The 15,232-nt window shown below is 61.9% G+C and overlaps 1 protein-coding gene across 2 annotated transcripts; it reads right to left on the minus strand.

Moving 5' to 3' along the window:
- Positions 1-5,430: 5,430 nt before the first annotated feature.
- LOC142025122 (class I histocompatibility antigen, F10 alpha chain-like) lies at positions 5,431-13,055 on the minus strand. 2 transcript variants are annotated; one of them, XM_075017647.1, is made up of 8 exons: positions 12,958-13,055; positions 11,425-11,685; positions 9,715-9,993; positions 7,521-7,796; positions 6,957-7,073; positions 6,612-6,644; positions 6,094-6,223; positions 5,431-5,563 (listed from the first exon to the last, which is right to left on the minus strand). In XM_075017647.1, the coding sequence occupies exons 1-7, from the start codon at positions 13,049-13,051 to the stop codon at positions 6,114-6,116; spliced, it is 1,170 nt and encodes a 389-aa protein (XP_074873748.1). In that variant the 5' UTR covers positions 13,052-13,055; the 3' UTR covers positions 5,431-5,563; positions 6,094-6,113. The 2 variants fall into 2 exon arrangements, with proteins under 2 accessions (XP_074873748.1, XP_074873747.1); XM_075017646.1 differs by having other exon boundaries at positions 5,433-5,563; positions 6,090-6,223.
- Between the last annotated feature and the right edge of the window lie 2,177 nt (positions 13,056-15,232).

Here is a 15,232-nt window from a genome sequence, read left to right on the forward strand (position 1 = left end):
TCCAGGTGTAGAGGACGAGAGTGTATCTGGCGCTGCATCATTCTTGATGCAACCCATAAAATTAAGTCCTCAGCTGTGAAACCTGAATACTTAATCTGCTATTCCTGCAAAAGCTCGCGTCCTCCTCCCATGCACCCCGGTCCAGAATAGTCTACCTCCGAGGTACAGGGAAGTACCAGAGGGGAAGCTGTGGGCCAGTGGCCCAGGGAAAGATCACTGCATTAGGGCAGGGGTAAAAATCTCCACCAGCTTCCTCTCCGCTACGGTCCCTGGGCCAGAACCCAGAGTAGTGGGAGGGCCTGGTTTCCTCCCACACTTCCCCGGGGTGTGTCCTACTGAAGGGACAGGAGCAGCCCATAAAGACCTGCTGAAGGGAGTGTGCTTATCTCCAGCCACCAGCTAAGCGTGCACGAGAGAAGGGGTTACTCTGTCTTATCCTGCAACACAGCACTGTCCTCCTGCTCACAAGACAAGTAGGTGGCGTTGGCATGAACGTAACAGCTGCCAGCAGAGTGGGGATCTTGGATCCCAGTGGGACCTGCAGCAACTCTGGACAGATTTGTACTTTTGTATCACTCTTCCTAGCTGTTATTTTGTGTTCATAGACCCTTTGTATTGGACTCCACATTGTATGCAAAACTCAAGGCAGCAAAGGGGCCACCGTGAGTGAGAGGTACACAAGAAAACCTCCAGGGGGGCCAAACAGGGCTTGTCACAGGTGCCAGCAAGACAGAACGTAACAAAGCTAAAGGGAATCCCAAGGAGCAAGGTGCAGTGATCAGAACTCGTCAAATGGTGACCTGTAACGAGCAGCAGATTTCTAGGTTCGTGGATGAGAATGCGCCTGGGACTATATAATTCTTAATGAAGCCCATTAAATTAAGTCCCCCGCTGAGAAAACTAAGGATTTATCTGCTATTCCAGCAAAAAAAATTGCTTCTTCCTCACATGCTCACCAGGCCGAAATAGCCTGCCACAGAGGTGGTCTGTGACTGTGCAGTTCCTAGGAGTGACCCCCCCCTCAACGTGCAAAGACATTTAAAAAGGATACGAGACTCCTATCAAAAGGGCAAGGGAGAAAGATATGACTCCAGGAGATAAAGTGTTTGGACTTCAGGGCTCTGAAGGTCTAATGAGCATTGTGAGGCCACATTTTCTCCAAAGAGCAGAAGCCAAGGTCCTAAAGAAGTGCAGCTCTGATCGTCCTCCCGAGCATCGGAACCCAAACACTCCTCCTGCCACCTACCAGCTCTGTGTTTTCAGGGAACCAGAGCGTGAGCACCCCTCAGCCTTGTGCTCTTGGGGAGCCAGGGAACGCTCCCCCAGGCCTCTGCTGGAACCAAAGACCCCGTCCTGAAGCTGGCAGGAGCAGACAGCTACATCCCACTAACAACGATGACGGGATGAAGGAACCACCCCCAGCCCCATCTGCAAGGGAGAGAGAGGAGTCGTTCTGCTCCGGTAGCACACGGAGTGGGGAACAGCTCTTCCAAAGCAGGAACTGCATGGAACTGGGGGCTACCCACATGCAGCCTCCTGAGCCTGCCTGATGCAATTACCACTGTTAGGGCTGGCAAGCAACCACTCTATTTACCAGTGTAGCTGTTACGGTATTTCTGCGTAGGGAATATAAATCGCTTTCGTTGTAAAACTGGTTGCTGCTTTTCCTGGCTCAGTGTCAGGGGGCGAGATTTTGGCTTCCCCATTCACTCTGCAATAACGCTCCTTGTACCGAAGCTAAACGCTCCCTGTGGTGCCCGGCGCTCCTGTGGGGTTTGCCCCTGGCGTGGGTCTCTGGTAGAATGGTCGTGCTGTGACAGTGGGGATGGGGAGAGGGTGCTGAACCAGGGTGGCAGCTGAGAGTGCTGTTAACCCAGCCACCCAGTCCAAGGGCACCCAAGGGCCAACCACTGAGCACAGGGACATGGAAGGTAGCAGCTTGTAAGGGAGAGCGCGGGGTGTGTGTGTGGGGGGGGGGGCTCCAGGGATGGGAACGGGCACAAGGGAGAAGCGAAGCACCTTTGGGGCACAACTGCCACAAGCAGCACAGGGACAGAATTATCCACACCCACCGAGCCCCCCAGAAATGAGCACACCCCAGAGCAACGGGCAGGCCTGGTGACACGGCCGTGCCTGGGAAGAAGAGGCGAAGTGACTTCACCGGGTGGGTGCATTTAGCGCCGCTCCAGAGGAAAGGCGCTGAGCTCTGGATCACGCGAGGGAGTCGTTAAGGACAACGGGACCGGGGAGCCCAGGAGACCCCGCTCGGGTGGGGAAAAGGCAGCTCAAGCCGGCAGCCCGAGCTAGGGACGCGGGCAGTGCTGCAAGGCCGGTGAGCGCAATCGGCAATCAACCAGCGAGAGCCAGCTGCTCGGGCTGCCGGCCGCCCAGTCAGGCAGGGACAGGAGAGCGCGAGAGAGGTGGAGGAGACAAGGAAAAGGCCAACCAGGCCGGGGCGGAGGGAGGCCCCTCAGGGAGCTAGGGAGGGAAGAGCACCCAGGACCCTGTGCCCCCAGCAGGATTCCCTGGCCATGGCTCCCCGAGGGAAGGAGACCGGCCAAGGCCAGAGCAGCAGAGGCAGCCACGGCCCAAACGTCACAGCCGGGGGGCCCACGGCAGACAAAGGAGCAGCCGCCACACAACGGGGCCACAGGGCCTGAGGAGAACTGGGGGGAGGAAAGGGACAGACGGACGCAGGGCCGTGAGGTGAATCGAGTGGGGCCGAAGGGCCTGAGGAGAACCGGGGGAAGGGACAGACGGACGCAGGGCCGAGAGGTGAATCGAATGGGGCCGAAGGGCCTGAGGAGAACCGGGGGGACGGGACAGACGGACGCAGGGCCGAGAGGTGAATCGAATGGGGCCGAAGGGCCTGAGGAGAACCGGGGGGAAAGGGACAGACGGACGCAGGGCCGAGAGGTGAATCGAATGGGGCCGAAGGGCCTGAGGAGAACCGGGGGGAAAGGGACAGACGGACGCAGGGCCGTGAGGTGAATCGAATGGGGCCGAAGGGCCTGAGGAGAACCGGGGGAAAGGGACAGACGGACGCAGGGCCGAGAGGTGAATCGAATGGGGCCGAAGGGCCTGAGGAGAACCGGGGGGACGGGACAGACGGACGCAGGGCCGTGAGGTGAATCGAATGGGGCCGAAGGGCCTGAGGAGAACCGGGGGGAAAGGGACAGACGGACGCAGGGCCGAGAGGTGAATCGAATGGGGCCGAAGGGCCTGAGGAGAACCGGGGGAAAGGGACAGACGGACGCAGGGCCGTGAGGTGAATCGAATGGGGCCGAAGGGCCTGAGGAGAACCGGGGGGAAAGGGACAGACGGACGCAGGGCCGTGAGGTGAATCGAATGGGGCCAAAGGGCCTGAGGAGAACCGGGGTGAAAGGGACAAACGGACGCAGGGCCGAGAGGTGAATCGAATGGGGCCGAAGAGCCTGAGGAGAACCGGGGGGAAAGGGACAAACGGACGCAGGGCCGAGAGGTGAATCGAGTGGGGCCGAAGGGCCTGAGGAGAACCGGGGGAAAGGGACAGACGGACGCAGGGCCGAGAGGTGAATCGAATGGGGCCGAAGGGCCTGAGGAGAACCGGGGGGACGGGACAGACGGACGCAGGGCCGAGAGGTGAATCGAGTGGGGCCGAAGGGCCTGAGGAGAACCGGGGGGACGGGACAGACGGATGCAGGGCCGAGAGGTGAATCGAATGGGGCCGAAGGGCCTGAGAACTGGGGGGTGTGATGGAGTGGGGGGGGTGCATGTGTGAGTCAGGCTGGATGTCCGAGGCTAGCAGCAGCTCCCAGTGGCTAAGGATGACCCTGGGGCTACAACTGGCAGGTGACACCTCTGCCTGAACAAAGAGCAGGGAGGAGCTGAGAGGGGTTTTTTGAATCGGGGGCGGCAGTGAGAGGCGAGGAAAAGGGAGAGCTGGAAGGCAGCCAGCCTGAGGAGGGGGGAAGCTACACCCCAGAGGGGCCCCCCTCGGGGGTCTTCCCCCCAGGACGGGTTGGAAGGACTGTCTCTGGCTGCTGCACTGTCGCTTCTGTGAGAAACTGGGCATCTGTTGCCTAATAAAGCTTCTGTTGTACCTGCTGAGTGAGAGTCACTCCTGCCAGCGGACGGGGTGCAGTGCAGGGGGACCTCTGAACCCCATCACAGGGGGGAAAGGGACAGACGGACGCAGGGCCGTGAGGTGAATCGAATGGGCCGAAGGGCCTGAGGAGAACCGGGGGGAAAGGGGAAACCGGTGAGTTGCCATTACGGTTGAGTCTCAGGTTATGAGAAACTGAAGTAACACGTTCTCGCGTGAAGTCCCTGACACACAGTGGAAAGAGCTAAGGTGGACATGAAAAATGCTGGCACATTTCTGTGCACTCCTGCGGTGTCTGAGCTGCTCAGAGCTGTTTATCCTCCGGCCTCTTGGCAACGGGAAAAACCTAATGTCCTCATGGGGGACCGAGAGCCACAGTGACGAGGGGAAACGGCCGACCGACACACGAGGGAACTTTCCTTCGATAGTGGCAGGTTCCAGGTCTGGTGCCCATCGCTGGCAGGTGCTGGGACAGTCCTAGGGACCAGCCCTCCTTGGGGCACCATCTCCCCTGAAGCCCTGACGACTGGGGAGCAAACAGCCCAGCTGCTCACACTTCCGTGGTCTGTATTTTATTACTGTAGGATTTTGCTCAATAATCGAGGAAAAGCAGCAAACAAACTATAAACCCCGGACACAGCACCAAACTATCCACCTGCTGCACACAGGCTGGGCCATTAAACCACCCCAAGTCAATGAACAGCCCCTGCGGGGGGACAGGTGACAGTGGCAAGGCAGCGGGGCTGTGCAGCCAGCGGTAGCGCAGTCCCAGGGCAGACTCACTCCCAGCACTGTATCTGCAAGGTCAGTTCCAGCCGCAGAGCGGCCGATGGCTGCCCGGCTGAGGGGGCACTCGCAGCAGAGCTGTCGGCTCCACGAGAGCCCCCTGCCCAAGTCGCGACTGACGAGGTAACAGACAGTCTCCTCCGCGTCCCAGCAGGCAGCGCTCCCGCACGGCAGGTTACATGGGGTGCACACACGGCAAACGCAGGAGGAACACGTGTTTCTCAGGATTACCGGAGGGACCCTGCCCGTGGGATCGTGCCCCCCGCCAGGCCGGTTAACTGCGCGCCGATGCGGGCGTGTGAGCGGCTGTTCTAACGCACTCTGCTCACGGACGCTGGGGGTCTCTCACACACACAGGCCAGACTGCTGAGCTACAGGCGTCTGCACCTGCTAACGCCAGCTAGCAAACACGCAAAGGGCAGGCGCTTGGGCAGGCCGTTCCCGCTGACTCTCAGCGCTCCGGTCGGCTGGCGGGGGGCTCCCAGGTCTGTACATTTGTGAGACCCGGGAGGTGTTGGGCCAGCCAGGCTGACAAGGATGGCAGGCAGAATACACAAAGGCTCCCACGGAGGGGGTCCCTCTGACAGGTGGGCGGCGTGTGTCTGCGTTGCCGGTCTGTTCCCACTGTCTGTTTCCATCCACGTGAGCAATGCCAGGTGGTGGGTGCACCGAGGTGTGCACAGCCGTGCAACACTAGTAGGAAAGCACAAAGCTGTCAACAGACACGTTGCAGAATGCAGCCCGCGGGAAGGACTGCAGGCGGGACAGTCGGGCCGTTTAACGCTCACGGCTTGGGGCCTTCCCTCTAAGCGGGAGAAATAACAAGGCCGAAAGGCACAGACCAGCCAGCGCACCAGCCGAGCCCCTTGGGAAGGAACAGAAGTACCGAGCAGTCACACCAGCACTCACACGTGTGTGCTGGGAGGTGAGTGTGACAGAGGGGTGTGTGAATGGGGGACGATGGTACCAGGGGCTGGGGAAGTGCAGGGGGCCCAGTGGGACATCTCTACAGCCCCGGCCAGGGCAGAACAGGCCTGGCCAGTCCGCTGCCCCCCGGCGCCCAGACGGACGCTTATCGAGTAACCCCAGAGAGCTGCAGATGCCGCGGGAGCCAGATCTGTGCTGGTCAGACCTCAAGGGGCTCTCAGCCTGACCTTGCCCACAGCAGAGCTCCCCCCGTCCAACCTGCAGGTGGCTTTCCCTGTTCCACGGGGCCCACCTGCCTTAGGTGGGGCGAGAGCCCCTAGCTCCCCACGAGCTGGGCAGGGTCTGTCTGCCCCTCACTCTGGGGCCCCAGGCTCCGGGGCTCTGCTCCCGATGACGAGCTGGAGGCGGAATCTTCCCCCACCTTTGCTGCCGAGAGAGAAGATTGTGCAGAGGCGGCGTTAGCTGTGGGGACCCCGGCGAGGGAAGGGGGATGGGAATCCAGCTGTGGGGTCCCCCTGCCGTGCCCGATGGACCCCAAACCGGGCCCTGCTCTGCAACCCCCAGACCCGACAGCAGGACAACGGACGGGCCCCAGGTGTGCTGGCTCCCAGAGCCCTGGGTACGGTCACACTAAGGGCCCAGGGCATACCGGGAGGCTAGCTGAGCTCTGCTTCCAGGGGACCTTTGGCTGCTGTTCGGCTCGTTGGGTGATCGGGGCTCATCTCCACTCACTGCTGGGTGCCCTTAACCACGCGTGGGGACCCCCACCCATAATGCACTGGGCAGCTGGGCCCCGTACCCAGGAGTTACTCACTGGCTGCTGGAGCATAGCTGGATCTGCGGGGGCCTGAAACACAAAGAGAGAATGAGGGTGAGTGCAGGGGAGCAGGGTGACCCCGCTCCCATAGTGATCCCCCCAGACACAGGGCTCCTCCCCGTCAGCCTGCCCGCACCTCGCCCAGGACATCCTCAGCCCAGGGCCTCCCAGCACAGCACATGGCCCCCAGCTAACACACACGCTTGGCCTGCAGTGAGGCCAGACTGCAGTGACCGGCCCTGCCCCATGGACCTCTCCTTGGGGGGCAGTGGGAGAAGCCATCTCCCCTGGGGCCGGCTGGGCCACCCCGCTCCCCAGACCTCCCCACATCCCAGCTCTTACCTGCTGATTTTCTCCTCCACAGCCAGACTCCGACTCCTACGGCTCCGGCCAGACCCAGCGCGACCAGGCCGATGGCAGCCAGGATCCAGGGGGGCAGGGGGCCCTTCTTCCCAGGGGCTGTGGGATGGAGAGGGGCTCAGCTCAACGAGGGGAGCCCTCATTGGGGCAGCCAAAGGCCAGGGCATTGACCAGCTCCCCAGGGCCTCTGCAGAGACCTGGTCCCAGGGGAGGGAAAGGCTGAGCCGGGAGGGGACGGGGATGGGCCCAGAGCAGGGCTCTGCCAGGCACTGCCGGCCGCACACACCACACAGCTGGGCCCTTCCCTCGTAACACCAGCCTGTGGAACTCACTGCCCGGGAGCCCACCACGGCCAGACACTTCACCAGGTTCACAGGGGGATCGGCCATTTCCGTGGGTCACACCAGTACCCAGAGACAGGAGAGATCACACAGGCGCTGGGCAGGAGATGGACTCTGCCGGCACCAGGCTCACGTGGGGTATTCGTAATTCCCATAGGGTGGTGCCCCCCCACTCCAGCCCTGCCGTTCCCGCTCCCCACCATACCCCAAATGAGCGCAGGCTCCAGCAGGCTGGTGTGCTCCACCCGGCAGGCGTAGCGGGGCCCGTCCTCCTGCGGGGAGGTCTCCAGGGACGACTGGGTGTAGTAGGTGCCGTCGGCGTTGGGCAGGATCCCGCTGGAGCCCGTCTCCGCCAGGACGTCTCCTCCGTCCCGCACCCAGGAGAGGTGGATGGGACGCGGGTAGAAGCCCCTGGCCTGGCAGGAGAGGCTGACGGAGCCGTCGGGGGTGTCTCTGCGGGACACTGAGACCGAGGGGGACACTGGGGGAGACACAGCGCGTGAGCCCTGAACCTGGGGCCTGGGACAGCGTAACAGCGGAGAGGTAATATCCCCACAGCGAGTCTCGCTATCTTGCTGTTCACGAGCAACAGTCTTGATCGTCTAGCCTGGCCCCCTGCACATCGCAGCCCAAAGCGCCTCACCCACCTTCCTGCAACAGACCCGACCTCTGGCTGAGTCACTGACGGCCTCTGTCGGGGGGTGAAGATTTCAGGTGTCAGAGTTTCCAGCACTGACACTAGCTGCACCCTGGAGAGGACTGTGAGAAGGTCCCAAGGTCACAGCCCATCGGACTCAGGGGGAAATTCCTCCCGGGCCCCACATCTGGGAGATGGGTAGTCCCTGAGCACGTGGGTGAGAACAAGCAGGTGGACGCCCGGCAGAGAATTCCCGGCAGCGTCTCAGAGCCTTGCTCGGCCAGCGTCCCTTCACCGGCCGCTGGGGATTTCTGCTGCAGGCAGTCTCAGACGAACTGGACGCCACCTGAGGCATTCCCATCATCCCACCCCGCCAGGAACTCCTCCAGCTCAGGCGACGTCTGCCCTCGAACTTACCAGAAAAACCTTCTGAGCGCTTAACAGCCCCCCACCCCACAAACAAGCACGTGCCTGCTGCATGTGGGAATGAGGGTTCCTCTCGTGAGCGCTCTCCCGCCGCCACAGCAAAACCTGCTCCTTGTATGTGCAGGTATGAAGCCAAGCAGGTGTTTTTCTCCTTCTCCCATCCCTCTGCTCCCCACGGGAGGCTGGTCCCGCACGTCAGTCACCCCTCCGATGGCTAAACACCTTCGCCTAATTTCAAGCCAACCTGTTGATGGCCAGTCTGTAGGTATTTGCTCTGGTGCCCACGCTGGAGTTTAAGCGGACTATCTCCCTCAGCCTTTGTAAATCAGCCATTGTTTGGTCAGGGGACAAGACGAACCCTCTCCTAAGGCAGGTTTTCCCTTCCCTGGCTCACAGCCCTTCTCTGCAGATATTCCAGTTGGAATTCAGTGTTCACGTCTGACACGCCTGGTGTGCCCCGTTCACACTGCTTTGTCTAGGGAGCTGGTTAATGCGGTGTCAATCCCCTCTGCCAAGTCACTCAAACAGCTCCCTCCAAGCAGCTGAACTGGGCGGTTGCCAGTACAGGCCTGGGCCCAGGTCTCCTTCGCTGTGTCCTGTCCTGCGCTGTAACAGCTATTCCCTGGCAGGTGGCCACTGGGCCACTCGAACACTGTGTGTGATTGAGGGGCTAAGGGCCAGTTTCCAAACACCCCTCAGCGCCTCACCTGGGGGTTTCGGGGGCCTCCAGGTGCTCCTGTTCAGAAATCCCGGCTGGCCCCATCTGCATCTCCCAACCCTGAAATCTCAAGTCCCTGTCCCAGTCCCTCGGCTGGCGCCAGTAGCTCTGAACAGCTTTGCTCATACGTAACTGCCACATGCATCCGGCTCCCCCGCCCGCAGCCTGCCCACGTCACCCCCACAAACCACGGGGCCTCTTGCGGCTCCGACATGCCAAAAAACTGAACTCACGGCCCACAAGTGGGAAGTCTCAGCCCGACCAGGGAAGGCTGAGGGGGATGGAAACCAAGGAGGAAGGCCCTGTGAATGGAGAAGCCCACGCAGACAGCCCTGGCTTATAACCCTTCTGCAGTAGCCACAACCCACAGCTCTCGGCGTCGGTCAAACTCAAGCTTTAACAAAGGAGGCTGGTGCCTTTGTATGTGTGGGGAAACTGAGGCACGGAGAGGGGACAGGGAGTGACCAGTCAAGGTCACCCAGCAGCAGAACAGGGAACAGAACCCGGCTCTCTTGAGCCCTAGCCCAGCAGGCTAATCACTAGGTCACTCTGCCCCTCCCATGCCAGCTCAGGGACCCGTCGCCCACTCCCCATGGGAGCTGCTCCCTGCTCACTCACCCTGCTGCTCCAGGACATCCCGCCCCTGCTGCACCAGCCTCTGCAGGGTCCACAGGCACTCGTGCTCCAGGTACTGCTGGACCAACTGAGTAAACACTTTGCCCTCCACCTCCCAGCTCTGCTTCTGGAGGACGGCCGGCTGCGCGGCCGCCACCCACGTCCCCGTCTGGTTGTCGAAGCTGATGAAGTCCCTGCCGTCGTAGGCGTATTGGTACCGTGGGTCCACAGGAACCTGACTGCGCAGAGCACAGCCCACGTGAACCTGGTCGGTGTGAATCCCTGCAGGAGAGGGAGAGAGCTCAGCGCATGCCCTGAGAGCTGGGAAACGGGTCCGTAGGGCGGGCGAGTCAGAGGTCGCTCGGCCTGACCAGTGACACTGGCGCTTTGCCACCCCGACCGGCCGGGGTCCTCTGTTAGACCATCTGCCTGTTAACTTCCCTAGCGGCCCCAAGATCTGGTGCTGAAAGGGCAAATGACACCTTAGACTTCTCTGCACCGGTCAGGATGTGACAGACTGATCATCTCTCCGCCTGTGCCCATCCTTGTGGCTGTCTCTGAGCCTTTCCCAGCTGCACCATGTCCCCACCGAGATGCGGCCACCACGCCTGCATGCAGCGTTCCAGGCGTGGGCGCTCCGCGGACGTGTACAGGGGCTGCGTGATGTTTTCTCTCTTGGTTTCTACCCTTTCCCATTGGTTCCCATGTCTGTTTGCCTGGCAAAGGGGGTTTCCGCACAACTGTAATTGCTCATGAAAAAAAATGCAGTTTTGCAACAAATCATTGTTCTCCTGTTGCGGAACCTGAAAGGGGAACTCACAAGGCTGCCTGGCTCCTGGCCTATGTGTGATGGGGTTCAGGGTCCCCCAAGCTCTGCACCCCGTCTGCAGGCAGGAGTGACTCGCACTCAGCAGAACAGCGGGTTTATTAGCTGACAGGACACAGCGTTGTACAGATGAGTCAGTGCAGCCGGCAGAGACAGCCACTCAAATCCACGTTGGGGAGAGGAGGCCCCAAGGGGCCCCCAGAGCCGGGGCCTGGCCCCCTCCACTGTCTCTCTCTCCCTCAGCCCAGACTCACTGCTTCCAACTCGCAGTTCGGATTCAAACCTCTCAGGCTTCACCTCCTCCTCTGTCTCCAGTACAAAGGTGTTACCTGGTCGTCAAGGTTACTCTCAGCAGGAGCCCCACACCCTCTGTGAGCCCCTCTCACACACACACACACACACACAATGATTCTCCTGACACACTCACACACACACTCTCTCTCTCTCTCTCTCTGATTCTCCTGAGATGGAATTTCTGAAGTTTCCTTCCAGTGGACACCTCCCATCTTCTCACTTCCTCCAAGCGGGGATCAAAACACGTCTGGGAGTAACACATTTCCTGTGGGAAGAACACTCCACTTCCAGCCAGGCCTGGTGTGGGCAGTGCCTACCTCAGCGAGGCCCCTGTCCCCACTGGGAGTGATTCTTGGTGGCAGCTGTCGTGCCCACTAATAACAAAAACTCTCAGGCACTCATTGCCAGTGCTCCCTGTAAACTGTGCACTTGGGCAGACACCGAGGAGAACTTCAGATGCTGCCGGGCTCCTTAGCCGAGAGCCCAGAGCTGGCAGCAGCCAGCCACATGTGTTTCTACTGGTGGTGCCCATCCCCACATAGCAAAATTTATTCTGCGGAGGGATGGAATAAGTGAGAGGGGACATTGCTCACCGCGCGTCTGGTTGTGCAGCTGCATCCACCACCTGATATCGACCTCTGAGCGCACATCATGCCCCCAGAACTGCATGGTCTTATTCCTGATATACTCAGCGCCCACGGCCTGCACCACCCAGGCCAGGCTGGGTCTGACCTCTCGCGTGTCACTGCTGTAGTGCGCGATCTTGACGTCGTCCAGCAGGGCCATCATGGTGAACTGGTAAGTTCCCTGTTCGTCAATGAACGCTGTCACCAGCACGGACAGCCTGTGCAGCCCTGGAGCAACAGCAGAGAGGCTGAGACCTGCAGCAGCTTCCCCCCTTGCTCAGGGGACACCAGGGTCACCCTGGCAATCTCCCACCCACACCACATCACCCTGCCCTCAGCCCCACCCTCGGAGGAGAAGCTGGCACCTGTCGGTGACTCGCACGGAGCAGTGAATCAGGGAGGGCTGGCACTCAGCCTGTCCCTCTGAAAGTGGGGGCTTGTTTGGGGTGGGGGTGTCAGACATTGGTGTGAGGAGAGCTGCACCTGCTCGCCCCCAGCCAGGGCTCACCCTGTGCCCCCGCCTCCCCAGCCAGGCCTCACCCTTGCACCCCCCCCAACCCCCACTCACCCCCAGCCAGGGCTCACCCTGCACCCCCTACCCACCCCCAGCCAGGGCTCACCCTGCACCCCCTACCCACCCCCACTCAGGGCTCACCCTGCTCCCCCCACTCACCCCCAGCTAGGGCTCACCCCTCGCACCCCACCCCCCACTCACCCCCAGCCAGGGCTCACCCTGCACCCCCTACCCACCCGCAGCCAGGGCTCACCCTGCACCTCCCACTCACCCCCACTCAGGGCTCGCCCTGCTCCCCCCACTCACCCCCAGCTAGGGCTCGCCCCTCGCGCCCCACCCCCCACTCACCCCCCACTCACCCCCAGCCAGGGCTCACCCTTGCAACCCCCAGCCCCCCACTCATCCCCAGACAGGGATCACCCTTACACCCCCCCCAACCCCCAGCCAGGGCTCGCCCTGCACCCTCCACTCACCCCCATCTAGGGCTCACCCCTCGCGCCCTGCCCCCCACTCACCCCCAGCCAGGGCTCGCCCCTCGCGCCCCCCCCAGCCCCCCACTCATCCCCAGACAAGGATCACCCTTGCACCCCCCCACTCACCCCCAGCCAGGGCTCACCCTTGCACCCCCCCAGCCCCCCACTCACCCCCAGCCAGGGCTCGCCCTGCACCCCCCCAGCCCCCCACTCACCCCAGCCAGGGCTCGCCCTTGCACCCCCCCAGCCCCCCACTCACCCCCAGCCAGGGCTCGCCCTGCACCCCCCCAGCCCCCTACTCACCCCAGCCAGGGCTCGCCCTTGCACCCCCCCAGCCCCCCACTCACCCCAGCCAGGGCTCGCCCTTGCACTCCCCCAGCCCCCCACTCACCCCAGCCAGGGTTCGCCCTTGCACCCCCCCCAGTCCCCCACTCACCCCAACCAGGGCTCGCCCTGCACCCCCCCAGCCCCCCACTCACCCCAGCCAGGGCTCGCCCTGCACCCCCCACTCACCCTCATGGGCGGGTCCAGCCAGGCCCGCCCCGACCAGCGCCAGCAGCAGCGCCCCGACCATGGCCCCGACACCGACACCGGGACCGGGACACATTCCCTTTCACTTTGCTGCTCCCGCCCCGGCCAATCAGAGCGCAGACGGTGGCGGTCGTCACTAGTATCCGGGACGAGGAGTCTGGAACAGTCCAGGTAGACACGCCCCGGCGGGAGCCCCGCCCCGTGCCGGCCACTCAGAGCGCATGCTGTGCGTTTCGTCACTAGTATCCGGGCAGAAGTGTCTGGGAGAGGTTCCCCGGACACGCCCCGGCGGCGACTCCGGCCCCGTGCCCTAGGGGCGGGTCCGCGCCGCTCGGGGCAGAGCGGGGCTGGTACCGACGTGGGGCAGGGTGGTGGGGCAGGGCCAGGCTCGGGAGCCTGGGGTCACTGCAGGGTGTGGAGCCAAACCCAACGCTCAGGCTGCAGACGGGCCCAGAGCGGGGACAGGCAGGACCCCCCTCTGCCCCCCACCCCATGGGGGAGCGGGGTTTCATTCTCACCCTCTGACTGCTCACTGTGAGAGACCAGCGACAGTGCTGGGGCTTAAGGGAGGCTCCTGTGCCTGCCTTTGCCAGGATCACCTCTGGAGTCTTTTTAGAAACTCTGCATTGCATTGCATTGCATTGTATTGCATTGCATATCAGTGCATTGCATTGCATTTCAGTGCATTGCATTGCATTTCAGTGCATTGTATTGCATATCAGTGCATTGCATTGCATTGCATTTCAGTGCATTGTATTGCATTTCAGTGCATTGCATTGCATTGCATTTCAGTGCATTGCATTGCATTGTATTGCATTAACTCCCCGTCCTGTCCTGTCCCGTTTCCGGTCCGGGGGTCAGCAGTGTGACAGTCCACATGTCCTATTTCCTAATTCTGCCCTTTCACAGCTGAGCTCCTCCACCACTCCTTGACCTCTGCCTTCCACGTCACGCTCACCGAGAGCTCTCCATCCTCTGCAAACAGTGCACCCCGCTGGTTACCCCGTTTAAGTTATTCTGTGAGTGTCCTGTCCAGCATCGAATGGGGCTGAAGGGCCTGAAGAGAAGCGGGGGAAAGGGACAGACGGACGCAGCGCCGAGAGGTGAATCGAATGGGGCCGAAGGGCCTGAGAACTGGGAGGGAAGGGACAGAGGGACGCAGGGCCGTGAGGTGAATCGAATGCGGCCGAAGGGCCTGAGGAGAACCGGGGGAGAGGGACAGACGGATGCAGGGCCGAGAGGTGAATCGAATGGGGCCGAAGGGCCTGAGGAGAACCGGGGGAAAGGGACAGACGGATGCAGGGCCGAGAGGTGAATCGAATGGGGCCGAAGGGCCTGAGGAGAACCGGGGGGGAAAGGGACAGACGGACGCAGGGCCGAGAGGTGAATCGAATGGGGCCGAAGGGCCTGAGGAGAACCAGGGGGAAAGGGACAGACGGACGCAGGGCCGTGAGGTGAATCGAATGGGGCCGAAGGGCCTGAGGAGAACCGGGGGGAAAGGGACAGACGGATGCAGGGCCGAGAGGTGAATCGAATGGGGCCGAAGGGCCTGAGGAGAACCGGGGGGAAAGGGACAGACGGACGCAGCGCCGAGAGGTGAATCGAATGGGGCCGAAGGGCCTGAGGAGAACCGGGGGAGAGGGACAGACGGACGCAGGGCCGTGAGGTGAATCGAATGGGGCCGAAGGGCCTGAGGAGAACCGGGGGGGAGAGGGACAGATGGACGCAGGGCCGAGAGGTGAATCGAATGGGGCCGAAGGGCCTGAGGAGAACCGGGGGGGGGAAGGGACAGACGGACGCAGGGCCGAGAGGTGAATCGAATGGGGCCGAAGGGCCTGAGGAGAACCGGGGGAAAGGGACAGACGGACACAGGGCCGAGAGGTGAATCGAAGGGGGCGAAGGGCCTGAGGAGAACCGGGGGGAAAGGGACAGACGGATGCAGGGCCGAGAGGTGAATCGAATGGGGCCGAAGGGCCTGAGGAGAACCGGGGGGACGGGACAGACGGACGCAGGGCCGAGAGGTGAATCGAATGGGGCCGAAGGGCCTGAGGAGAAATGGGACCTCCCCATTCACAACAGCTGGAGCTCAGAAAGCGTCAGATCCAAAATGCGACCCACAGCCCTGTAAGAATCTGAGATGATGGAGGTCCTGGGCTGGCGCCAGCCTGCACAACTCCTGGTCTTATCTGAAATAATGCAAAACCGGTCACAAGGTAGAACTGGCCAAGAGAATAGCCAGTTCTGCATTCCCTGAGCC

This window comes from Carettochelys insculpta, chromosome 22 (assembly GCF_033958435.1).
Source record: "Carettochelys insculpta isolate YL-2023 chromosome 22, ASM3395843v1, whole genome shotgun sequence".
NCBI lineage: Eukaryota > Metazoa > Chordata > Testudines > Carettochelyidae > Carettochelys > Carettochelys insculpta.